The sequence below is a fragment of the Tarenaya hassleriana genome, unplaced genomic scaffold (genome assembly GCF_000463585.1).
Source record: "Tarenaya hassleriana unplaced genomic scaffold, ASM46358v1 Cleome14, whole genome shotgun sequence".
In the NCBI taxonomy this organism is placed as follows: Eukaryota; Viridiplantae; Streptophyta; class Magnoliopsida; order Brassicales; family Cleomaceae; genus Tarenaya; species Tarenaya hassleriana.
Window position 1 is genome coordinate 1,566,335 of NW_010964598.1, and position 25,480 is coordinate 1,591,814.

Consider the following 25,480-nt stretch of genomic DNA (forward strand, 5'->3'; position numbering starts at 1 on the left):
GGTCAAACAAATCATTTTCGATAATTAAATTCCGCCTGCCTTAAGAAACCTTAATCTATACATATTCGACACGGAAAAGGGGAAAAGGGCAATTTTTCTATCTAGAAGTCACAACCAGCAAAGCATGTATTAGTTAGAGAATCATTTAATTAGGGCTTGGTTTGTCCACCATGGCTTATTTTGATTTGGCATATAATCAGAAATATCATTGTTATTATTATTGTTATTACGAAATAACATTGTTTAAGCATCGCTTCTAGAGGCCCCACCCCAACCATTTTCGATTCCTTATGTAACACGTACATGTGCATGCATGATGAACGTGTTCTTCCTTGTTTATTTATATCCGTGCGAGAACGTCCACATTTCTTTCATTTCTCATCGAAATTTCCCTTTTTTTTTCATCTGACACGAACCCACCAGAAACAGAAAAAAAAAACATCTCTGGGCTTCAGTTTTCCAGGAAAATCTTTGCTGGGTTCCAGTTTTCCTGGAAAATTTTAGCGATGGAGGGTACTAGTCTTCAGAAAGCAAGTAGCAGCATGAGGAGAAACTCTTCAAGGTGGAGGAGAGATACAGGGATGGAGGCTTTCTCAAGATCGGTTCGGGAAGAAAACGACGAGGAAGCTCTAAGATGGGCTGCTCTCGAGAGGCTTCCGACGGTCGACAGACTCAGGAAAGGAATTTTAACGGCCTCCCACGGCGGCGGAGTCAGCGAGGTCGATATTCACAACCTTGGGTTCCAAGAAAAGAAGAAACTGCTCGAGAGGCTCATGAAAGCCGGCGACGAAGACCACCAGAAGCTCCTCCAGAAACTCAGGGATCGCATCGATAGGTGTAAAGTTGTCTGATTTCTTTTTCTTCAATTCCCTTTTGGCTCGATTTTCTGTTTGTTTCTCGGGAAAAAAAGAAAGAAAGTCAGTCCCTGTTTCGTGCTCTGTTTATCCCCATCTTTCAGAAGCCTTTTCTCGTTTTTTCTAACATTTTTTTTTTGGGTTCTGGTTATGTAATAACAGCGTCGGAATCGAAGTTCCGACAATAGAAGTTCGATTCGAGCATCTGACAGTAGAAGCAGAGGCTCATGTCGGAGGCAGAGCTTTACCCACGTTCGTTAATTTCATCTCCAACATCGCCGAGGTATATTTTTTTCTTTATATAATTATACTATCTAAAGAATAAAACCCTAACAGTGTTTAATTACCTGTTTTTTTGTAATTTAAAAGGGGTTTCTGAATAATCTGCATATCCTTCCGAGTCGAAAGAAAAAGTTAACCATACTAAAAGACGTCAGCGGAATCATCAAACCTAGCAGGTGATTTCAAAAATCTGTTTATTTTACATAAAAACCTTATGTTATATTCTAATTAATTTGTTGAATGCCGATTTAAAATATGATTAAAAACTGACAACAGGATGACTCTGCTCTTGGGTCCTCCAAGTTCTGGGAAGACGACTCTTTTGCTTGCCTTGGCGGGAAAGCTTGGTTCTGAACTGAAGGTTCTCTCTCTCTCTCTCTCCCCCTCCATGGCTGACAGAGACTCGTTCATATGGATATGGGCATCATAGATCTAAAGATTCAGCCTTTGATGAAAAATCTAGAGACCAGATTAAAAAAGATTTGATTTTTCCTCTGCCCTGTAGCAAACTGGGAACGTGACGTACAACGGGCACGGAATGAACGAGTTTGTGCCACAGAGGACGGCAGCATATATAAGCCAACACGACACTCACATCGGCGAAATGACCGTCCGTGAGACCTTTGCTTTCGCTGCTCGCTGCCAAGGAGTCGGCTCTCGCTATGGTCAGTTCCTATTTCCCGGTTTCATCTTCAGACACATACGTTTCCTGTTTTTTTTCTTCTTCCTTTTCTTATTGAAAAGCTGTTCCTTGGCCATTGGAACTACCCAGATATGTTGGCCGAACTGTCGAGAAGAGAGAAACAGGCTAATGTAAAGCCGGACCCCGACATCGATGTCTTTATGAAGGTTTGACACATCAAAACTCTACTCCTGCATCTGCAGAATTAATCTATATGAGCTTAGCGTAATTATTCGTGCTCTTGGATGATTAGGCCATATCAATGGAGGGTCAGGAAGCAAGTGTCATTACAGACTATATGCTCAAGGTATTGTTGATTAGTGTGTGTGTATATATATATATGTATGTATGTATGTATATATCGTGCATCTGTACATGCTAAAGCAAGGTTTCTGAGAATTATCGAAGCTTTAATCCCGAACAAATCGAACTGTTCATGTTTTTTTCCCAGGTATTAGGACTAGAGGTATGTGCTGACACACTGGTCGGAGACGAAATGTTAAGAGGGATTTCGGGAGGGCAGAAGAAGCGTGTCACGACAGGTAACACACACAAAAGAATCAACAAAACATTTTTTTCGTCTAAAAGAATATATATTCGGGTTTGATACGGGTTCTGAATGTGTGTGTAAGTATAGGCGAGATGTTGGTTGGACCCGCGGGAGCGTTGTTCATGGACGAAATATCGACGGGTCTAGACAGTTCTACGACGTATCAGATCGTGAATTCCATCAGAAACTACATCCATATCTTCAACGGAACAGCTGTTATCTCGTTGCTTCAGCCTGCACCCGAGACCTATGATCTCTTCGACGATATCATTCTCATCTCAGATGGTCACATAGTTTACGAAGGCCCTCGGGACCATGTCTTGGAGTTCTTTCAGTCCGTCGGTTTCAAGTGTCCTCAGAGAAAGGGTGTCGCCGATTTTCTCCAAGAAGTAAGATTCTGGAAAGAATTTCTCCTGCAATATGCACATAATCAAACTCAAACATGCCTTGGCAATGATCTTCTCGTTCTTTTTCGTGTTTATTTCTCTGCAGGTGACCTCGAGGAAAGACCAGATGCAGTACTGGGCACGGCCTGAAGAGGCGTATAGGTTTATAACAGTGGAGGAGTTTGCAGAAGCGTTTCAGTCTTTCCATGTCGGGCAGAGTCTCGGGGATGAATTAGGGTTACCGTTCGACAAGACGAAGAGCCACCCAGCCGCTCTTACCACCGAGAAATATGGAGTAGGGCCGAAAGAACTTCTCAAAGCCAACTTCTCGAGAGAGTACTTGCTCATGAAACGGAACTCTTTCGTCTACTACTTCAAATTCGGACAAGTATGTTTCTCCAAAAAAAACATCACTTCCATATGCAAATTCTCTGTATTCTCAGAAGAATCTCAATGTCTGGATTTTACGCGATTCTCTTGCAGCTTTTCGTAATGTCGTTTCTCACGTTGACACTCTTCTTCCGAACCGAGATGCATAAGAGGAATATACTGGATGGGACTGTTTACCAAGGAGCTCTGTTCTTCATCCTTACGATGTTGATGTTCAATGGCATGTCTGAACTTTCAATGACCATCGCGAAACTTCCGGTGTTCTACAAGCAACGAGACCTTCTGTTCTACCCCGCATGGGTCTACTCTCTTCCTCCATGGCTGCTCAAGGTACCTATCAGCTTCATCGAAGCAGCCATTACGGTTTCCACCACTTATTACGTCGTGGGCTTTGATCCTAACGTCGGAAGGTAAGAACCCATCAACTGAAAAAGAAAGAGCAAACATTATCACTTTTGTCTTGTCCGAAAGATCCTTACCCACTGATCGCAACAGGGTTTTCAAGCAGTACCTTCTGCTTGTGCTCGTAAACCAGATGGCTTCCGGGTTGTTCAAGTTCATTGCTGGAGTGGGGAGGAACATGATCGTCGCCAACACGTTCGGCTCGTTTGCCTTGCTAGTGTTCTTCGCGTTGGGCGGCATGGTACTGTCACGAGGTAAATATACGAGATCGGTACGTAATGTATCATATGAGAAGAGATCAGGACGTTACATTTTCAGTGAAATGTTAAACAGATGATATCAAGAAATGGTGGATATGGGGGTACTGGATATCTCCCATGATGTATGGACAGAACGCGATCGTGGCCAACGAGTTTCTCGGCCACAGCTGGAGTCGAGTAAGTACAAACTGTATTTCAATGACGGAATTCTGAAATCGTATTTTTTTTTTCATGATCCGAAAACTAACCGAGAGATCTCTCTTCTGTCGAAAAGCTTGCTCCGAATTCCGCCGAGTCATTGGGAGTTACGATCTTGAAATCTCGTGGATTCTTCGCCCATGCTTACTGGTACTGGATTGGAGTTGCGGCCACAGTCGGCTTCACTTTGCTGTTCAACTTCTGCTTCGCTTTGTCCATCACCTTTCTAAACGGTACGTTTTTTCCGGGAAAAACGCACTTCATCTTCTCAGAATCTCTTGAGATTGTTTCCTTCAAAACTTTCTTTTTGATTTCCCACAAATAGCAATTGGGAAGCCTCAAGCTATCTTACCAGAAGAACACGCGAGTGGTGGGAACGATCCCGGAAATGAAACGGAGCTTCGGGTTGGAGCTGAAGGAAACGGAAACAGGAAAAGAGGGATGGTGCTCCCATTCGAGCCACATTCCCTCACCTTTGATAATGTTACTTACTCAGTCGATATGCCGCAGGTAAAAGTTTCAGACTTTTTTTTTCCGACCTGTTAAGATTCCGAATCTTGGATCTTGAAACCGTAGAGCTTGTAGGAAATGAAAGAGCGAGGTGTCGGAGAAGACAGGCTTGTTCTGTTAAAGGGTGTGAGCGGAGCGTTCAGACCGGGAGTGCTAACGGCTCTCATGGGCGTATCCGGTGCCGGGAAAACCACTCTGATGGATGTATTAGCCGGAAGAAAGACCGGTGGTTACATCGACGGCAACATCACGATCTCGGGTTACCCTAAGAAGCAAGAAACCTTTGCCCGGATCTCCGGATACTGTGAACAAACCGATATCCATTCCCCTCATGTCACGGTCTATGAATCCCTGCTTTACTCAGCCTGGCTTCGATTGCCGAAAGAGGTCGACTCAGAAAAACGGAAGGTGATTCAAAACATTCTGAACAAATGCTCGTCTCGTGAGCCAGCCAAATCAGGAATCGGCGCACTAACCCCCATTCTGAAACGTTTTTGTTTTTTCGAGCAGATGTTCATAGAAGAAGTGATGGAGCTCGTGGAACTGACACCGTTAAGGCAAGCGCTGGTGGGGTTACCTGGGGTGAACGGTCTGTCCACTGAGCAGCGGAAGAGACTGACCATAGCCGTAGAGCTGGTAGCTAACCCTTCCATCATATTCATGGATGAACCCACTTCAGGACTCGATGCAAGAGCTGCAGCTATCGTAATGAGGACCGTAAGAAACACGGTTGACACAGGCAGAACCGTTGTCTGCACCATTCACCAGCCCAGCATCGACATATTTGAAGCTTTCGACGAGGTATTGAGTGAGAACCCTTTTCAAAAAACACAGATGAAAAAACCAAAACCACCATCAGTTAGATTCCAAGACTGATCAAAGTTTATATCTTTTTACCCGCTTGTATATGCAAGTTGTTCTTGCTGAAGCGCGGAGGTGAAGAGATCTATGTTGGACCTCTCGGCCACCATTCAACTCATCTGATAAACTACTTCGAGGTATATGACAGCATTCATCCTCGCCATAAGATACAACTGTTCTGATCTGAAAATTTCGTTTTCCGAAACAGGGTATTCAAGGAATTAGCAAGATCAAAGATGGGTACAACCCTGCGACATGGATGCTTGAAGTTTCAAACATTGCACAGGAAATAGCTCTGGGGATGAACTTCACCGAAATATACAAGAACTCAGAACTTTACAGGTGAAAGGCACAAGTGACTCTGCTCCAACCGATTTGAGGTTTTCAGGAACATAACATAACTCCGAAAGATGTTTGTGAATTGCAGAAGAAACAAGGAGATTATCAAGGAGCTGAGCCAACCAGCTCCTGCATCAAAAGATCTGTATTTCCCAACGCAATACGCACAATCGTTCATGACGCAATGCATGGCTTCGCTGTGGAAGCAACACTGGTCCTACTGGAGAAACCCGCCGTATACCTCCGTCAGATTTCTCTTCACGGTTGGCATCGCTGTCATGTTCGGCACCATGTTCTGGGACCTCGGAGGCAAAACGTGAGAGAACCTGGAAAAGACCACCCAGATGGTAAATCTCACGGTTTCCTGTTCAGAAAGACATTCTTCTTGATAAATGTCTCGATTACTTGCAGGACAAAGCGTCAAGATCTGTTCAACGCAATGGGCTCCATGTACACAGCTGTTCTCTTCCTCGGCCTCCAGAACGCCGCCTCCGTACAGCCTGTCGTCGCCGTCGAGAGAACTGTGTTTTACCGAGAAAAAGCTGCCGGAATGTACTCCGCCATGCCCTATGCCTTCGCTCAGGTACGTATTCCACCGACCCAGAAAGCAAAACATCACTGTGTGCGTGAATCTCGCTGAAAATTTGAAAAAAAGTCACGAGCTTTCGACATACCTACGAAGGGAATTCACGAAATTCATCAACTTTCAATGTCAATTTCTCAGGTCTTGATCGAGATACCGTACGTGCTAGTGCAAACGGTGGCGTACGGACTGATAGTTTACTCGATGATGGGATTCGAGTGGACGGCGGCAAAATTCTTCTGGTACCTATTCTTCATGTGCACATCGCTCTTGACCTTCACCTTCTACGGAATGATGGCGGTAGCCATGACGCCGAATCACCACATCGCCGCCGTTGTCTCCTCCGCCTTCTACGCCCTTTGGAACCTCTTCTCCGGCTTCATCGTCCCACGACCTGTAAGCCATCTTTCCTTAATTGTAGAATAGACCGTTAAACTTCCTTGTTACTACCGATTCGCCACTGAATTCCCATCTATATCGTTACAGAGTATACCTGTGTGGTGGAGATGGTACTACTGGATGTGTCCGGTTTCATGGACACTGTACGGACTAATCACATCCCAATTCGGAGATGTCGATGATATGATGGCAGAAGGGGCGACGGTGAAACAATTCGTGAGAGGCTATTACGGATTCAGACACGACTTCTTGGGAGTAGTCGCCGTCGTGAATCTCGCCTTCCCGTTATTATTCGCAGTAATATTTGCGGTGGGCATTAAAACTTTCAATTTCCAATCACGGTAGAGAAAAACATGTTGTCATCGTCAACCTGCCAGATCGAGGTGGAGAAGCTGCATCAGAATCGCCATTGGTGAGCAGTAAAGGGTTCTTAGCTTCAAGAACAAGAAAAAAGAAGCTGAAGGGGTAGTTTTGTCATAAATTAAAAGATAAATATCATTAGGGTTTGAATGGAATGTCTTCGGACATTGTAGAATATAAAAGCTTTTTGATATTCGAAGATCAATGCATGGAAACTTTCGTATGGTTTGATTTATTATTATACGATCACTGCACATGAGGGTCGTCTTGATTGTTAGGGGTGGGCGAAAGAATCGAACCGAAACCAAAATGCAGGTACCATTCAAAAATTTCGAACGGTAGATTTTTTATAGAACCGAATTTCTAAAAAAAAAAACGAAATGAACCGAGCAAACTTTATAAAATTCACGGAAAAAAATTTAACAAAAACCGAAATCGAACCGTACTAAAACTGAAACTGAATAATATACGGTACTAATTTGGTATAAATTTTAGAATATAAAAAAAACGGTCCCGAACCGAATCGTTAAAATTTTAAATCGAATCTCGAAGCGTCCACGTTGTATATACTATACAAGTTCCCTTGATTAATAAATATTTAAAAATTTGGATGAAATATAGTTGATATATCTCATTATGTCATCTAATGTTTTTACTTGAAGCTGTAATGACATCTTTCTGTCTATCAACAAATGAAAACGAAGCAAAAACCAAACTGAAGATTAACAAAATTTTTTTATAAATTTATTGAGCTTTAGTTTTCCTATTGGTGGTTATGAAACACTAAAAAGGGATGCAATAGAGCTTCGAGAGATTGGTCTAACCGGCCATCTCTCTCCCTCTCTCTCTCTCTCTCTCTCAAACTTCTGTGATTCTTCGCCATTACAGAAACAATCCAGCCGAGGATTAAATGTTGGTCGGAGCAGATTTCTCCGGCGAACTGCCGCTCGGAGAAGATCCTTCCGGTGCCATGAGGGAACCATTCCCACCGTCCTCCCGAGAAACTACGGGAATCTTGACCGAAGACGCTCTCTCCATTTCCTTCTCGAGCTCTTCCTCAGACCGCAATGTGTTGAACTGAGTCTCCAGCGACTTAGCAGCGGCTAACCATGCGGTCACAATACCCAGCAGGATGACTCCGAGGTAAGGCGTCGAGTTAGCCAGTGACCCGAAGGATAAGATCATGAACTGCTGTATCAGGGCACCTCCAGATTTCCCCAACGGATTGCAGACCACATCAATGGCGGCTTTCCCTTTCACCTGCAAGGGCAAAAAAAAAACGGCTTAAAACACGTAAACGCCAAAGAACAAAAGCATTTCAGATTTTTCTCAGACAAGACAGGAGAGAGAAGAGCGAAGACACTGACCTTAGTGTCCTCATCCAATGGGATGTAAGCCATTTCTTTGCAAGGATCGAACAAACTGTACTTAGCGCTCTTGCTGAAGATATTCTGCATGGCGCCGACATACACAGCTGCAAGAAGAGGCGTCATTCCAAACTTGGCAAGCACTGGAGCGATCGGGCCGCCAAACAATATCAGAGAGAAGAAGGCAACGCCGGTCAAGAGCAATACAGTCGGTGTAATCTTGGCAGCAACTCCCCAGCCGTACTTCTCGAATATGTATTGGCTGAGAAGCATCATCGAGAACGTCACTATTCCCGTGCAGGTTGAAAAGTCGCCCATGAATGCGGAGTACTCGTTAGGGCTGGGGAACTATAAAAACACGGAGAGATTGTCAGGGTCTAGAGCGAATGCTGTGTTGATATGTAATGTTAGAACCCAAAGAATCGAGTTCAAGGTTTGGTATTTTATTACCTGAGCTTTGAGCTTCGATTTCCACGTGACTTCAACGAGGTTGATGCTAATACCGTAAGCAACCACTAACGTTGCAAGATTCCTGATGTACGGCGACGACACCAAGAACTTCAAGCTCTCCATTGTTCCCATCTTCGGCTTCTCCTGTAAAAAAAATTTCAGAAACACGGAATGAACAGATCAGAAGAATCTTGAATGTATAAAATAACAATGCTCTTATGCAACAGATCAATTCCATAGCGCATATATATATATATATACATGTGCATGTCCAGCTTTTACATATTCACTCTCAAAGGTCTTAAGCTGAACTCATGGAGTGAACGAAAAAATCGAAGCAGTAGTAATGCATGTAAAGCAGTGGGAGAGGGGAAAAAAGACAGAAGTCTACCTTCTTCTTCTTGCTGCGGGTTGGGAGAGAAGCGTTTTTATTCACCCACCAGTACAGAAAACAGATGGCAAGCCCCATGCCGACCACAATGCTCATCATGGCTTTCAACGAAACGGCCCAACCATCAACTCCAGGACCGAGATTCTTCCTCATGTTAGAGAAGTACTTCACCGTCCGTCCCGAGAAAATCAGAGCAACATTGGCCCCAAGCCCAAACAAAGGATAGAATTTCTTGGCCTCATCGATCGTTGTAATCTGCAATAACAATCAAATGGGCAGTTAATTCACCAATAGAACCAGCTCCGACTGAGGAGGATAGCATACAAGACGGAAGACAAAAGTTTCTCCTTGTGTTAAACTTCAAGGTTAGGTAAAAGTAACACAATCTGATGCCTTGTACGAGAAAACCACACAATATTCCATCCAAAGCCATACATATCAGTCTCCAAATATTCAAAAAGTAAATGACATGATAAAAAAGGGATACTATGACAATGATATGTGCATGTCACCAGACTAGACAATATGGTATCTTAGTGACAACTCAAGGGTTCAAAACAAGCCATGGACAGTCAAATCATAATCTAAAGCACAGAGGCACACATTCAAATCAGAATCAACACAAAATACCAGTAAAATCAGCACCAAAGATGTAATAATCTTTCAGACTAAAAGGCCAGTTCAATTACCTGATTAGCAAAGCCCCAGAAAAGAACAGAAACCACCACACTACCCCAGAGTTCAGCCATGACATAGAACAAACAGAAACTCCAAATCCTCAGAATTGCAAGAGGACCCATAAATCTGGGGCCGAGGACCGCCAAGAGTTTATCAGCTAGAGCTTCGGGGTGAATAATGCTACTGAGAGGGTACATCAAGAAACCAAATGCCCCAAAGAATGCAATAAACGGGAAAATGACGGTGTAAAAGAGAGCGTCTTTGGACAAAACGTTGGCGAGTTTCGTGTACAACAACATGAACCCAACGGCCATTGGAAGATTAACCCATGTCTTCAAAAAGGGTATAATCTCAGCGGAACTTCCCTTCGCTGTCACCACCAATACATCCTTAGTGTCCCTAAGGATTGTGTAATTGAAAAGAATGCAGAAGAACATCAACCCTAACGGGATAATCTTCTTCAGGGTCGCAACCTCGACACCAAATATCTTAGGCGTCGCTGCCACCGCCGCGGTATCCCCTTCTCCGAACACCGGCAAATCGCCGGCGGCCGCCGCCTCCGCCTTGCAGATGAACCCACAGCTTCTCTCCTTGTGAGAAACCGAAATCCGGTGTGGGGTTGACTCAAAGGTCTGAAATTTCTTGTGCCCATTGGAAGATAGCGACAACCCAGGTAGAGTTCTGGGCTTGGAGGCGAAAATTCTCTGTTTCAAGCCACGAGAGGGCTGAAGAAAACCTCTACCACCGGTGGGTTTCGCCGGTAAAGAGAGAATTCCCCTGGTCTGTATCACAGCCTCCATCTCTCTATCTCGCTCTCACTTTCTCTCCCTCCCCAAGGATTCCTAAAGAGCGGACTCTACGGAGAGAAATGGAAGAAGAAAAAGGAGGCGATAGAGAGATGATAAGGGTGGCTCGCTGGACAGAGAAGAAGATAGCATTCACCAAAGAGATATTATTACTAAAAAGGGCGGTGATAATATCTCAAAAGGCAGGAATCTTTTGCTGACGTAACAGAAGAATAAAAATTTTCCCTGGAAAACCCTAATGACACTCTCACAATTTAATGCTCAAAGCTAATATGTGAAATTAAAATAAATAAATAAATGCTTTCGCCGAAAAGATGACGGCGAGCTTTTTAATGGCAGCGCAAAACAGAGGAACGTTCTTCTCCCAAAAAAAAAAAAAACCCGAGGGTTGTAAGAGTAAATTCCGGATTTGCCCTTGGAATATTATTCAAATGACTGTAATACCCTTCAGATATTAAAATTTGATACTCCTCTGTTTCATCTGTTAAGTTGGTGGCGATTATTGTACCAAAATTTAAATCACGTGTGAGTTAGGTTATTTTAATCTTTTCTTTATTTGTTTCTCTAAGTTGGTACGTTATTATTGGTTGACATTTTGACGTCATGCTTTGTTTTATAATTCCTTTTTTCGATTTTATACAAATTATATTAATTGAATTTTGGTTAGACTCCAGTTAATTTTTTATATACAAGTTTTGGATTTTATATACCAAACCGCATATATCCGTACTTAATTATAATTACAATGGTATTGTAATTTTGAGAAGTTTGTAGAGCCCGATATCAGTGATTAAATAAATTTAACTTGCAGAAATATCTATTTATTATTTTTTTTATAACTATTATAAATTACTTGTATTTGTATATCATTATAAAACCATCAATGCAGGTCATCGACACTCATCCATGATAACCACGTTCCGAAATTTTGGTCAAAATCTGGTTATGCTAGGAACATGAATTTGGATGGTCCAAAATGGGGAGCCAAATAAAAACCTATATATTTGTTTCATTTTCATATAAGTTCGGCACTTTTTACTTTTCATTGTACGTTCTCAATAGGCGTGGACGTTTCGATTCGGTTCTTCGAAACCGGACCGAACCAAACCGAAAAAAATGATATTTTTTTCGACCCAAAATCATTCTCAATTTTCGAACGGTATTATTTTGAGAGAACCGAATTTTCTCCGAACCAAACCGAACTTTAAAAAATTCCGAAAACCGAATATTTTTAAAGGAAATCTATCTTTTTTTAAAAAAATCCGGAACCAAACCGAACCGATATCGAAACCGAACCGAACCGAACACAATATAAAAACCGATTGGTACCTATTTTTGTAAAATCGAAAGAACCGAACCGATCCATTTCCATCCCAAACCCGAACCGTTTTCCGAAAATGTCTGCCTTAGTTCCCAACTTTTTCATCATGTCATATTCAAAAGGGACCAACTAAAAGTATATCCCGATGAAGACATGCAGTATCATTTCCATATACTTATTATATAATAATGTTTTTTAACTTATTATATAATAATGTTACATATATATGTATGGACCTTATACAGATCTCGTTATTTATCACCCTATTATAAAAACAAATGGTATCAAGAATCGAATCCAAATATCTGAAAGTTACTACAAACATCCTCTATAACACCGTGTAAGTAGTATTGTATAATATATATATATATATATATATATATAAATAATAGTTTGAAAATAATAATACTTCGCCAAGAGTGGTTGGCTCAAATAGTAAATGAGTATGCGCAAAGAGTGTTCCACCCAGATTCGAACTCGATCTTTATCAAATCACATATTATAAAAAAAAAAAAAATAATACTTCTCCCCATTTAAAAAAAAGACGTGCAAATCGTTCGTTATAATCCGACGGTCATTACAGTATCCACGTGGCAAAGGATTAAAGGACCTCGGGGGATAGGATGCAGTCCGTCACGTCAGATCCTTCATCCTTGCCTGTTGTCCTTCTGTCTCTTTCCTGCGGATATTTGTTGTCTCTCGTCTTCCTTGGAAGTTCCGACGGTCGTGATTCCGCTACGCCTGATTAAAAAAAAAATGATGGCCAGATTCTAATGAAATCATTGTGATTGATATCCATAGAATCCCTCTACGAGAGTTTAATGGGCCTCAATTTTAGGTTGCAAAGAAATGAAGGCCCATATATTAAGAGCCCATTTAGGTCAATGCCTTGTTAATAAAGCCCAATGGACTTATTGTCAATAAAGCCCAACTTCGCACATGCCCAATACTTCATCTTTGGACACACGCATAAACATGTCTATATTACGTTATGCACGCGCATACATATTTGCATCTGCTCATATTTTCAGGCGCTTTACGAATTGAATAAATTTTAAACATCTATAAATTAATCTATATGATATAGATAATATCAATAATATAAACATATCAATTAATCATTTAAATAAATCATAAATATGATTTTGGATGTAGATAATTGAAGGAGTGTATGATTTTTTTTAAACAATTGAATTTAAAGATTGAGATGGATTTATATAGATAGAATATATAGTAATAAATTGTTAACAACATTTAATATTTTTAGGTACTGACTGATATTTTTAATACTTTTAGATAGATAATAATATATTTAAAATTTTAAATGTTAAACTAAATCAATTTATAAAATTAACTAAAAATTTTTAAATGTTAAAATATTAATTCAACAAATATGAAAAATGTTTTTTAATAGTTTTATTATAATTTATCTACAATCAAAAGAGTCATTGTCACATTAAATAAATATGATCTTTGTAACAAATATTCATAAATGTAAGATATCAAATATAATAAATTTAAAATTAATTTGTTTTGAACAATTTAAACTGAATAAATATTAATCGGGTGTGCAAAAATATCAATTCTAGAAAATAGAATCACTTATAAAAATACATGTGGTCCCTTTGGGGACATCCGATACATTGCGTTTTTATAAAATTGTGGGTCCGTGGGGCGAGGCCACAGCCTAAAAGTTAACGGTCCACAAAACCACCCGACCCGATCCAAGCCGACCCGACCGGACTGCCAACTCAGCGAATCTACAAAGCCACTTTATTTCTCACTGGAGGCCATAACCGTCATTTTATACTGTTTCTTTTTTTCAACTTCGTCAGAGAACAAACTCCCAATACACCAATCTAGTTTCTCCGTATCATATATACATATATATATGTGTTATTTTGGAGTGTTATTATAATTAGAAATATAATTATACAATGAATTAACATTTAAATAATTTATAATAATAATATTTCCATCTTTAATTTTCAAAACTAAAACTAATAGAACAAGAAACAGTACGACTTTCTCGGGGAGGAAAAAAATTCTGTTTCGGCGTGGTGGTACATTTTCCAAATATTTTAATATTATAGTTTCTTTATTTTGAAACAAGGGGTAGAATCGTCCAATAAAAAGCTCTGGCATGTCTGACTGAAGCAGGTTTGTCCCTTTTTTAATCATTGATTTATTCGTAAACACAATAATTAATTAATTGACTCTCTGTTTAATTGTTTTCTAATATAATTTTATACGTTTAAACTATGAATGACCCAAAAAAAAAAAGAAACCGGAGATTTTTGGTTTTCGGAAAAGCTCAAAGCGTTTTTCTTTTGTTCTTTTGCCTTTCCTGCGATTCTGAAATATATCTGTACGATCTTCAATCAGAATCGTAGCAATGGCTTTTCGTGGTGATCTTTGATTGTTCCCGTTGTGAAAGGGAGTGGAATCGCCGTCGTTCTCCGCCGCCAGGAGATGGCCCATCCGCCACATGCGCCGCAAAATCCTCCACAGTCGGCGGATTCTTGGTCGTTTCTGTTTCTTCTCGCTAGGGTTTCAACTCCCACCTAAGACAGCCAAAGGAAGGATCTGGACTCGTTGGTTTATCCGATCAATCGTGTAGAATCCGGACAAGCCTTCCGTCAGGCCGGTGGTTGTGAGAGACACGCCGGAAACGGTAACGCCGGATTTGAGTCGCAGGATTTGTAGCCATCCGATTGGAGGCCTGGGTCGTCTACCACAATGGGCAAAGGGTGGTTTGTCGTGGAGAAGACGAGAAGATGCGCAAGGACGGTTTTTTTCATGGTGGCGATGGTGACCTCACTTTTGGTGTCGTCGTTGCCAATGCTTGTCGCCATTGGAGACGTGCTCGTTCCGAGCTTCCTGTTGTCGAGCTTTACGTGCTTAACTTGCTACAGCGTGAGGGAGCATCTGCATCGATACGGATTGAAGAGCTCTTTGACTGATATACCTCTCGTCTCCGTCGTCAGATCTTTCCTAGTCATCTGTACGGGCATTTCACATTCCTTTTCTCTCTCTCAACGAGTTTTGCAGGACTTGTTACTGTGTTATCGTGTTCTTGTTTAGATTTCGAATCTTTGTGATTTGCTTTTTACGGACAATGGGATCCTAAAGAGGGCATGAAGCTGTTTCTTTAGCGCAGATTTGTTCTTAGGCATTTGCATCAGTTGATTTGAAGTGACTATTTTTCTGGTTAAAATGCAATGTGATAAAGAGTGTTTGGCGTTTTGGCTGTCTGAAACTTTCTCATGTAAACCATGTCAATTCGTGATTACCCTATATCGTTTATAAGCTCACTATTGGCTCCATCCCTGAAACAGGTATCTATTCGCTATCCGATGGTCCTGCTCTCTCGCACGGCCCTTATCTGGGAGCTGTATCGCTGTGTTCTGTAGTTTCGATTCTTCTTCTTTCAGTTAAAGCTTGCGTCTTCACTGTACATTCTCAACTTGAGGCTGAAGCTTCGCTATCTCTGTCAAGGAAACGGCTCCACCTTAAGAAGTCATGGGGAATGCCGGTTTTGTTCCTCTCTTCTGTGGTTTTTGCCCTCGGACATACAGTTGTAGCATATAGAACTAGTTGCAGAGCAAGGAGGAAACTTTTGTACCACAGAGTGGACCCTGAAGCTGTAAGTTTGCTCCCCCTTTCATGTGAAGCTTGTGAGAGGAGCATTTCCCTTTCTGTCTAACCTCAAATGAAAATTTGCTTTCCGGTGTTTTGCAGGTCCTTGCATGTAAAAGTGTTTTCTCTGGCTTTCAGAAAGCGCCACGTTCTCCAACTCCCTCAGCGGGGAAGGCCTCCAAGATTGATACTGATTCGAGGTGGAAGCCTCTGTCAGCAACCCACGATGAAGGAGAGGTCCCAGTGAGATTGCTTGCTGATCTTGACAGTCTCTTCATTACGATCCGAGGACTCACTGTGCATTACAAGCTTTGTTTGCCCGGTTTGCCTATTCAGTCCATCTCCTCAACTTCCTCTCATGAAGTCAATTGTAAGTACAACACCCTGGATACAATGGCACTGGAAGGAAGGTTGAAGCCTGACAGGAAAGAATCGAGTATGAGCACAAGAACCCAGCATCATCATCTCCACCGGAGCTACAGCAGTCAATTTAGCAATTCTTCCTTGCACGCCCCGCTTCTTGATGGTTCTCTTCCTTCTCCTCATATGTCGAAAGAAATTCAGGATGGGATGAGTCTAGACAATGACATGATGCTTTCCAATTGCGGGGCAGTGGAGCAAGGTTGGGATGGGAATGGTCAGTTTGGTATAGTCCTGGTTCATGGGTTTGGTGGTGGAGTGTTTTCTTGGAGACATGTGATGGGGTCTCTGGCTCATCAGCTTGGCTGTGCTGTTGCTGCATTTGATAGGCCTGGTTGGGGATTAACTGCCAGGCTGTACAAGAAGGATTGGGAAGAGAGGGAGTTGCCCAATCCTTACACACTTGAAAGTCAGGTTATTTTCTTTTCTGACCTTTGCGAGATAATATTAGTGCTTTTCAAGACTTCATCTCGAGTATGAATCTTAAATTCAATGATTTCCAGGTGGATTTGCTTCTCTCTTTCTGTCATGAGATGGGGTTCTCTTCCGTAGTACTTGTCGGTCATGATGATGGAGGTCTACTTGCTATGAAAGCTGCGCAAAGAATACAAACATCAAACAGCGCCATAAAAGTGCGTCGATTTCAAGTTTGACTGACTCCTCCAGTTTGACTGACTCCTCCAACTTTCTTGCTGACCCTATTGGGATTGTTTCTTGTGCCGATTAATTCAGGTTGCGGTCAAAGGGGTGGTTTTGCTTAATGTTAGCTTGTCAAGGGAAGTAGTTCCTGCTTTTGCGAGAATTCTTCTGCGCACATCATTAGGGAAGAAGCACCTTGTCAGGCCACTTTTGCGTACTGAAATAGCTCAGGTGGTTAATCGACGAGCTTGGTATGATGCCAACAAGCTCACCACAGAGGTCTTAAGGCTATACAAGGTAAAGTACCCTTCCTCTCATCTCCATATATATTTTGCTTCACATATATAGTCTCTTAAAGTCATTTCTTCTATGACATGTCAGGCCCCGTTACATGTAGAAGGCTGGGACGAGGCTCTTCACGAGATTGGTAGACTGTCATATGAGATGGTGCTTTTACCTCAAAACGCAACCTCGCTTCTGGAGTCCATGGAGGAATTGCCGGTCTTAGTCATTGCAGGAGCGGAAGATGCCCTTGTCCCTCTCAAGTCGTCCCAAGCCATGGCTTCCAAACTCTTAAACTCTGTAAGTTCCCTGCATCGAAACGCAAAACCACCTAAACCCTTTTTTTTTGTCTTTCTTTCAAAAAGAGAATCTGACAAGAAACATCATATAAAAACTGCAGAGGTTAGTGTCGATATCTGGATGCGGGCATTTACCACACGAGGAATGCCCAAAGACGCTGCTTGCTGCCATGTCTCCATTCATCAAAAGACTTGCACTTAGGCAAGATTTGCAGGGCCGGAAAGGAAATCTCGTCCCATCTTAGATTACAGTTGATTAGTGTTGACCCGACCCAAAGGAGAAAGATCTTTGGGGGTTGATCCTGAAGTTGTCTTTGTTAGGTTCTTTCTTCTTCATTCGTAGTCTTTGTACATTCATCAGATCAGGAATATTTAAAAGCATTCTAGTTCCTGCACAAGTTTTAGTTATTGGCATGACAGATGAAAGCTTCCTCATTGCTCGAGGATATCTGAGTTGATCAAACCAATGCCTAATGGCGATTTTAGACAGAACCAGAAACTAAACAAACCGTTTTCAGGCCTACATCATCATCACGACAGAATCATCCAAAGAGACATACGAAATACTAGGAAACAGCAAGAGAAGAAAGTTCTAGAAGAATATAAAAAGGACTTAATCAAGAAGGTCGGAGACAGCAGTCTTCCTGAATGGATCGGTCTGAGCCAGCAGGGCTGCCATGGCCTTGTTCGGGAAGATGTTGTCAGCCTTCATCCTGTCTCTCATTCCATAAGCCGGGTTTTTGGCGTTAACGTAAGCCTCGAGAAGGGCTTGGAACTGCCTGAACCGGGATACATACCCGGCTTGCCTCATCCTTTGGAAGATCTTCTCTGTGTTATGCACATCGCCCTTTTTTGCATAATCTTCCATGATGTACATGAAGGAATTCATCAGGGGTCTCATCTGGTTCTGTTGTGTCGCCTTGTTCAACAGAGAGTCTGCCTTTCCGACTTCCCCAGCATCAACGTAGAGCCTGATAAGGGCATCCCATGTCAATGCCCCTATCGTGCAGTTGCTTTCCGCCATCCGTTTAACGAGATCTTTACCCTCTGACAGCATCTTGTGATCCACATAAACCCTCAGGAGAGCCGAGAAAACCTTGGCAGGAACCCTGTTTGACAGTTTCAGTGACTTCTCGAAAATCTCCTCTGCTTCTTTGATTTTACCGATCTTTCCAAAAGCCAGAATTGCAGCTAGGCATTCGTCAATTCGGGGGTTTTCTCCGCAAATCTTCCAAATCCTGTCCACCTCGTCGACTCTCCCGAGAGATGCATAGACTGAGAGCAGATCCTTGCATGCCCAGCGATTCACCGTCAAGCTTTCACCTTCCATCTCTTTCAAGACTTTCTCGGCCTTCTCCTCAAGCCCGGCAGCTGCATAGTGTTTAGCTAAGATAAACTGTGTGCGAAGGTCCAGTTCAACACCTTCAGCCTTCATTGTCTCCACAATTTGTTCCATCCCGGTTAAGTCGTTTGAGGATCCCTTGGTGTCAATCAGAGTCTGGTATGTAAGGCGACTAGGCTTGATGTTTTCTTTCTCCATCAGCAACAGCACGTCAGCTATTTTCTTCTTGTCAACTCTCTTGTAGAGGAGAAGCAACTGGTCACAAGCGAATGACGTCAGAGGGAACCCCAAGACCTTCATTTTGTTGAAAACCTCTTCTGCTTTCTTAACATTGCTCGTGGCAACGCAATTGGCTAGAAGAGACCGATATATCACTTCCCCTCTGAAAGATTTTGGGATCTTCTCGATATAAGCTTCTGCCTTCTGCAGGCCACGGATTTTGGCTATCAAATCAAGCCGAGAAGCATAATCTCTCTCGGTAAATTCCATTTGATTTTTTGCTTCCAACCACTCTGACATCTATAGACACAATAAGATAAGATACAGAGCACATGAGCATTAAACAGACGAAGAAAACTAACCTAAAGAGCAACAAGATTATAATTGGAGAATTTATAGGAAGCATATGCAACATTGAGAGTTGAAACTTGAAAAGAAAAAAACGTGTATATAATATATGCACGAGCATGGATAATATGCAGAGATGGAATAGGCAAAATTCACATGGCTTAGGTGGAAGACTGTGAATCTTAATTGTTCACCATATGAACGAACATGGATACTCAGCTACTAAAAGAATTACCTGCAATGCTCTCCCATACATCCGGCGTCTACGCAGATTGAGCATAGCATTTGCGACCTCAGCCCGGTTTATCTTTTTTCCTTCTTCCAACCATTTATCAAGGGCACTGTCTATAGAGATACCTGGCGCTGAAACAATGGCCCTGAAGAGCTCGGATGATCTCTTCCGCATAGCATTCCTTGACCCACTCTTGGCATCAGAGTTGTCAAGTTCACCGTCGTCTTCATCCCCTGAAAGCTCCTCGGACACTAAGTCATCTTCAATGTCACTTTCACTGCTAGCCTCTTGGGCTGACTTTGCACCTTCAAGCTCTGAAAACCCATCTTCGAGGTCTTCTTCTTCAACACCTTTAGCATCAGCTTTTGAGGAAAGTGAGCGTCTACTTGTAGAGAAATCCGAGGAAAACTGGTAAAATCCCTCGAAAGATTGGGATTTATCAAATACCACAGTAGGTGCTTCAAGAACAGTGCTCCTTCTCTCCAGTGGTACCTCTAGTTTAGCATACACAGCGTTACAAACACCGAGTGGGAGTCTTTGGCTTCTGAAAAGCAAGAAAAAAAAAAGAAGAATAACATAAGCTATTCGAATACCATGTTTATGAAATGATCTCTAGCGCTCATACCACTTGAATTCAAATAAATCACAGAACTTTGTATACTCTCATCTTAATTAGAGATTTTTCCTGATAACAGCCTAAAACCACGAATCGGATAACTGGTTTTTGCAACGCGCAAACATTAACAAAACGCAAATATATTCATGATATCTGCACAGCTCTGTTCAACAATGGCGTTACAAGACGTGCGTACATACATACATAAGCCCTAACTAGCATGAAGAAGATCCGAACATGAGTCCTTTGTCATTTTATCTGAAGAAAAAATCTTTGTCTTGTTCGGATCACGGAAGACAAGGAAATAAACCACAAAACCTTAATCAGAGAAATCGAGATGTGCGATCTGCGGAGAGCGAGTAAAGAAATTGAGGAATGAAGAACTCAAAATGGTAAAAAAGAACAGAGAGAACCATGGAACTTGAGGAAGAGCTAACCTCCGCAAAACCTTGGAAAGAGCAAACATGTCTCCTCGCCGTTGAGCTCACGAACACTAACCTGCTCTATGGAGAACAAAACACAGAATTCAGGTCAAACCCACTGAGAGAGAGATTCGAAATTCGAAAAGATTGAATAAGAGGAATACGGCTATGGGGGAGAACTCGAGAGCGGAAGAAATGGTAGCAACACACGGGAGCTTATGGAGGGGGTTTAGGGTTTTACCTATGGCCACCGTTTTGATTCGGTTCAACAGAACCGGGCGGAATACCGAATCTAATGTAAAAGTGGGACGATTATAAATTTTTTTAAACTTTAAAATTTAATTCATATAAAATAAATAAATAAAATTAGTTTTTCAAAACTATATATATATATATATATATATACATACGTACACACACTATAAAATGTATAACTGAATTCGAAAATAATCAGTCACACGAGTTGGTGGCATGGAATTGGGTTCCTTAGGCTCTTTAAATATTTTTTACAAAACACAATTCTGGTTGTAATTTATAATTAAAAAAAACTCAAAATTTTGTAAATTTAGGTTATGAACGGTGATAGTTTTTGGTTTTGAGAGTTTTTATAGTTTCTATAAAAGAAAAAATCCAAAAAAAAATGAGTTTATGGTTTTTATTTGATTTTTTCAATAAAATGATTTTTTGGGTTTTTAGAAAAAATAAATATACAAAATCTTGAATGGATTTTATTTTGATTTTTAAATTCTAAAATTCGGAAAAAACTCTTATCATTCGAAGACTTGTATCGTGATCAATTAATTAACCGTAGAGAGTATATGGCAATCATTTCTTGCGTCATAAAGCTATTACATGTACAGAGGATGTTTTCTTTTGTGTGCTTTCTGTTGACTCAAATGATAGTATAACACATTTATTCAACTTGTACCAAATCACAAGCCCCAAAATTGAACAAAACCAAATCAACCTAAAGGGTATATTATATCTAGTGATAAAAATTAAGCCTTTTACTTATGACCAAATTTCCTCTGAGACATTATGACTAGAGAATATACAGAGAGGCACGAATTTCATCCATTCGTGTAACAGTTCTGAAAATTTCAGACAATGATCACAACACATCCGAAACATAGATTCTGTCATGCTTTGAGTCTTCTGCCTTAAAAGACAACATCTCTTCACGAAAATGTTCCTCAATCAGAACAGCCACTGCTACCGCCGCGGTCTTGAAACAGAGGGGACAAAAAAACACGTAAACAAGAAGAACGACGATCACAAAAATATCACCAAGCAAGTGTTCTGTAATTCCAAAGACCCCTCCTACCTTTTCCGTGATTTCCTTCTCGAATCGATTCCGAGCAAAACCCTAATCTCTTCAATGTCCATTGTATCCTCGACTGATGTCTTTAACAAACTGCAGCTCTCTATGAGCTTAAGATGATCAGCAACAATTGGGGCAAGCGAAATATTATTATCCTTTAGTCTTCCTCTTACATGTTCCATCAGAACAAATCCTGCATTCAAGTTACGTTTCTGAGCTACAACCATGTTCTTTCTTTTTATGATCCCGCAACGTTTCCCAGAGAGTACTCAAGTAACAAGAAAAGGGCAGGAAGAATCGTACCGAGAGCACGAAGCATCTTGAGATCAAACTTCTCCACAAGTTCTTCATGCCCAATTATTTTGGCACGTTGTGATATTAGCTTCTTTAAGCTGATGAGAAAGTCCTGCAACAACGAACGATTGGTCACCATATCAAATCAAGAACCACATGTTACACGGAGTTGAGACAGAGACAAAGGAACAGTTAGTTGATAGTCCGTGGGAAAGATGAGATTTCACGGTCTTACGAGCACTTACAAGTTCAGATTCAGAGAGCGAGCAAAGCCAAGTGACATCCTCCGTCCTATTGCGCTGCAATATTTCGTTGGCTTCATCCATCTGCGTAAAATCCACAACGTTTAATTGTTTCAGATTATATATACATCCAGTAATAGGCGGTTGGAAGAGAGAAGGAAGACTTCTTCCGATTGTACATAACTTGTTTGCATTCCTCAATTTCCTTCTCTATTATCGCCTTTTTCAATTTTCACACCATGCTTTTTTACCATCACAACCGGAATTAAGCTGTTTTAGAAATTACAAGACCCCAAAAGAGAACCTGATTTCTGTCAGTTTCATGAACAACATAGATCAGAAATAACATTGACCTAATCCTAAAAGAGTACTCAGAAAATATGAACATGGATAGGAAAATCCAGTGTTCTCAGGATCATTTGTCTCCCATCGGATTCATAGAAATTCGAATATCCAAACAAAAACAGGACAAAGAAAACACAGAATTTACCAAAACTACAAGTAATCGGCCAACAAGAAATTGCTTGCAACCAATCGAAATTTCAACAGATCTCCCGATTCTCGCATATCTCATTGACAAAAGCTAAAGAAACACAGTTGACATGTGATTTAGTACAACCACATGGGAATGCAACAACAACTTCTCAGACTATCATCGTACATCAATGTGAGTTCATTTATTCTCTCATAATCAATTTCAATTCCGAAGTTTAGAACGTTAAATTATTCCACAGCGAATAAATTTATAGATATTGGAAGATTTATATTAAAGTAGGGAACCTTGGCGAGGAGAAGCTACCTCTCGGAGCCGGAGGGCCGGAGTGAGGAACAGCCGGATATCTGAACGTGGCGGCGACAGATTGACGAGAGCGAGAGAGTAAGAAACTTCGTTGGTCGCGGAGATGAAGTCGCAGAAACGAGGGAGAGCGAAGGTTATTTGAAGAAGCTTTCAGAAGATGGAAAACCCTAAGGATTAGATTATATTTATTTTAAAATAATCTGTTTAACCAGGATCCGTGGCGCAATGGTAGCGCGTCTGACTCCAGATCAGAAGGTTGCGTGTTCGATTCACGTCGGGTTCAATCTTCCCGAAACCTGGATCCAATGTTTTTAAATTCCCTTTTATGCCCCTTGAATTTGCGAAATCCCTAACTTTAAATTGTTAAATAAATAATAGAGGGTATTATTATTCATTAATTAAATTAATCTCGACTGTCAAACCGTGTACATTGCTTTTCTCAAATACGTAGTACGTCGTCGTTTTGATGGTCGTCTTCTTCCCAAAAGCCCAGCGTAGTTCCCGAGAAACCCCGATTCTCCTCCTCCTCCGTGTTTTGTCGGGATGCGAACACCATGCACTACCGGTTGCAGGGCTTGATAGGATAGGCGCTCCTTGCAGAGACGGTGACGCCTTGGTTACACTGAACAAGCTACTGATTTCACCGGACGGTAATCGTGTATCCGTCACTCACCGACCTCGTGAGGCATCAGACCGTGACGTCGGCTATAACAATCGTGGTTCCGATGCGGCGGTCGCCGGGTTTCAGGCGAGAGGTCATCGCCTTCGAGTTGCTTATCAGGGCACTTTTCTGATTGCGATGTTCTGTCACGAGTGTTAATGGTGATGTTCTGTAGGCTAGGCTGTCGAGGCTGCATTATACGAGGATCATCAGCCCGTGTCTGAACGAAGACACCATCTTCAAAAGATGTGTTTTTGCTGTTGGCCCGGCCGATGTCAGGTTACAACCCTCGGGCTTTTGTAATACTGTTTAAACCGAATTCAGGAAAGGTGAATCTGATTCAGTCTTGCTGTTTTTTTGGGCATGAAATCTTCCAAGCACACGGGAGTTCGAGTAAACAAAACTACAGAAATATGCTTCCTTTGCTGAGAGATCCTGCGGAAGGGGATCACCAGATTCCCACCATGGATCTTTCAGAGATGTGTTCTTGCAACGAGTACATGCTTCGGGATTTATGTTCCGGACATCATTCATAGGTCTTTCTCCCCTTTACTGTACATCCAACACCTTTGTGTCTGAAACTTTCATACTTTGTAATCAAATCTCAAATTCTCGAGGTGCAAAAGCAGTAATAATCTTTTATGTTTAGATTCCATGGAAAGGTATATTCCCACAGGGAGGGAAAAAAAGAGTTAAAAGGGCAAAAAAGCTTTAAAAGAATTTGTCAAAGCTGAGAGCTATCGTGTTAATAATAGCTACTACTAGGAAGATATATTTCTAAAGCATGAAATATAAGAGAAGAATGATGAAAGACACATAAAAACGACAACTTTAAATATGTTGGTGCTGTATAAACCTAAACAACCTCAGGGTTCAGAAGGTAGCACGAAACTCAAGTCGGGGAATATAAGCAGTGGCTCTCGAATGGCTGCTCCCTACACTCGAACCGTACAGATCCTCCACCACGCCTCCCAGGCTCACCTGAAACACCGAGTGTCCGAACGGTATCTGATGCTGCTGATGCATCATCTCCACCCTCTGCTCGGCCGTCCACCTCTGACGTTGAATCTCGGCAGCGCTGAGAATGTCTATGTATGCCGCCTCCCTCTCCATCTGTTCCCACATGTACTGTTTCCACGGGTCGATCTTCGGCGGGGTGAAATCCGGGTGGGAAGTTTTCAAATGGGTTTTCAGCTGAGAATACGTCCCGGAGAAACCGCAATCTTCTATCGAACAAGTCCTCGGTTTGGCGTTCATGAACCTCCGTGCACTTGTCACCTTCATCGTCCCGTAAACCTCTCCCCTGCAGAGAGGACAGTTGAGGGTCTTGACCTCGTACCGGCTGGTGGTATTGCTCCGCCGGTATTGCTTGAAACAGTTAGAGTGGCGTGAGCTTGTGTCGCACATGTAAGGGCGGCAGCCTTTGGAGAAGGACGAGCAGTGCAAGAGAACGGCATTGTGGGGCGGTTCCATGCAGATAACGCAGTGGACGTCCTCCCATTGTTTGGCACCCTCTGACTGGAGTGGAGACTCCGGTTCCTTTTGTTTGTTGTTCCTAGAAGATCGAAGCGGGTAAGGAGATACCCTCGGCCTGCTGCTTGATACGGGCAATACCCGTCTTTCCTTCTGCATTTCC

At 41.8% G+C, this 25,480-nt stretch overlaps 6 protein-coding genes, 1 long non-coding RNA gene and 1 other non-coding gene across 15 annotated transcripts in view; 4 read left to right on the plus strand and 4 right to left on the minus strand.

Moving 5' to 3' along the window:
• Window positions 1–328: 328 nt before the first annotated feature.
• Window positions 329–7,284, plus strand: LOC104808218 (ABC transporter G family member 40-like). 2 transcript variants are annotated; one of them, XM_010533847.1, is made up of 23 exons: window positions 335–835; window positions 1,017–1,137; window positions 1,224–1,312; window positions 1,413–1,497; window positions 1,642–1,801; window positions 1,909–1,985; window positions 2,072–2,125; window positions 2,270–2,360; window positions 2,456–2,757; window positions 2,861–3,142; window positions 3,238–3,554; window positions 3,640–3,800; window positions 3,880–3,983; window positions 4,081–4,237; window positions 4,330–4,514; window positions 4,590–4,922; window positions 5,025–5,315; window positions 5,429–5,512; window positions 5,584–5,717; window positions 5,803–6,030; window positions 6,126–6,297; window positions 6,439–6,693; window positions 6,784–7,284. In XM_010533847.1, exons 1-23 carry the CDS (start codon window positions 507–509, stop codon window positions 7,039–7,041), a joined length of 4,269 nt encoding a protein of 1,422 aa, XP_010532149.1. In that variant the 5' UTR covers window positions 335–506; the 3' UTR covers window positions 7,042–7,284. The 2 variants fall into 2 exon arrangements, with proteins under 2 accessions (XP_010532150.1, XP_010532149.1); XM_010533848.1 differs by lacking the exons at window positions 6,439–6,693; window positions 6,784–7,284 and having other exon boundaries at window positions 329–835; window positions 5,803–6,061; window positions 6,126–6,218.
• Window positions 7,285–7,772: 488 nt separating this feature from the next.
• On the minus strand, window positions 7,773–10,894 carry LOC104808219 (ADP,ATP carrier protein 1, chloroplastic-like). The gene is made up of 5 exons (XM_010533849.2): window positions 9,954–10,894; window positions 9,265–9,519; window positions 8,874–9,017; window positions 8,424–8,771; window positions 7,773–8,316 (listed from the first exon to the last, which is right to left on the minus strand). The coding sequence occupies exons 1-5, from the start codon at window positions 10,740–10,742 to the stop codon at window positions 7,963–7,965; spliced, it is 1,890 nt and encodes a 629-aa protein (XP_010532151.1). The 5' UTR covers window positions 10,743–10,894; the 3' UTR covers window positions 7,773–7,962.
• A 3,456-nt stretch (window positions 10,895–14,350) lies between these two features.
• On the plus strand, window positions 14,351–17,752 carry LOC104808220. The gene is made up of 7 exons (XM_010533850.1): window positions 14,351–15,073; window positions 15,408–15,715; window positions 15,811–16,542; window positions 16,632–16,760; window positions 16,861–17,064; window positions 17,149–17,349; window positions 17,450–17,752. Exons 1-7 carry the CDS (start codon window positions 14,809–14,811, stop codon window positions 17,591–17,593), a joined length of 1,983 nt encoding a protein of 660 aa, XP_010532152.1. The 5' UTR covers window positions 14,351–14,808; the 3' UTR covers window positions 17,594–17,752.
• Window positions 17,753–17,802: 50 nt separating this feature from the next.
• Window positions 17,803–20,779, minus strand: LOC104808221 (pentatricopeptide repeat-containing protein At1g80270, mitochondrial-like). Of its 3 annotated transcripts, none has more exons than XM_010533851.1 (4): window positions 20,692–20,779; window positions 20,543–20,608; window positions 19,493–20,033; window positions 17,803–19,209 (listed from the first exon to the last, which is right to left on the minus strand). In XM_010533851.1, the coding sequence occupies exons 2-4, from the start codon at window positions 20,569–20,571 to the stop codon at window positions 17,962–17,964; spliced, it is 1,818 nt and encodes a 605-aa protein (XP_010532153.1). In that variant the 5' UTR covers window positions 20,572–20,608; window positions 20,692–20,779; the 3' UTR covers window positions 17,803–17,961. The 3 variants fall into 3 exon arrangements, with proteins under 3 accessions (XP_010532153.1, XP_010532155.1, XP_019057507.1); XM_010533853.2 differs by having other exon boundaries at window positions 20,543–20,603; window positions 20,692–20,758; XM_019201962.1 differs by lacking the exon at window positions 20,692–20,779 and having other exon boundaries at window positions 20,543–20,685.
• A 734-nt stretch (window positions 20,780–21,513) lies between these two features.
• Window positions 21,514–23,299, minus strand: LOC104808222. 4 transcript variants are annotated; one of them, XM_010533855.1, is made up of 6 exons: window positions 23,184–23,299; window positions 22,569–22,654; window positions 22,388–22,468; window positions 22,152–22,254; window positions 21,852–22,041; window positions 21,514–21,752 (listed from the first exon to the last, which is right to left on the minus strand). In XM_010533855.1, the coding sequence occupies exons 3-6, from the start codon at window positions 22,466–22,468 to the stop codon at window positions 21,740–21,742; spliced, it is 387 nt and encodes a 128-aa protein (XP_010532157.1). In that variant the 5' UTR covers window positions 22,569–22,654; window positions 23,184–23,299; the 3' UTR covers window positions 21,514–21,739. The 4 variants fall into 4 exon arrangements, with proteins under 4 accessions (XP_010532157.1, XP_010532156.1, XP_010532158.1 ...); XM_010533854.1 differs by lacking the exon at window positions 22,569–22,654; XM_010533856.1 differs by lacking the exon at window positions 22,569–22,654 and having other exon boundaries at window positions 23,165–23,299.
• A 95-nt stretch (window positions 23,300–23,394) lies between these two features.
• Window positions 23,395–23,466, plus strand: TRNAW-CCA. The gene has a single exon. It is a non-coding gene; the product is annotated as a tRNA-Trp (tRNA).
• Window positions 23,467–23,611: 145 nt separating this feature from the next.
• On the plus strand, window positions 23,612–24,486 carry LOC104808223. Its single transcript, XR_770905.1, has 2 exons — window positions 23,612–24,123; window positions 24,223–24,486. It is a non-coding gene; the product is annotated as an uncharacterized LOC104808223 (long non-coding RNA).
• Window positions 24,487–24,636: 150 nt separating this feature from the next.
• Window positions 24,637–25,480, minus strand: part of LOC104808224 — a 2,008-nt gene continuing 1,164 nt past the window's right edge. For both annotated transcript variants that reach the window (XM_010533858.2, XM_010533859.2), the window contains exon 2: window positions 24,637–25,480. In XM_010533858.2, coding sequence (XP_010532160.1) covers window positions 24,718–25,476 — 759 coding nt within the window. In that variant the 5' untranslated portion in view covers window positions 25,477–25,480 and the 3' untranslated portion in view covers window positions 24,637–24,717.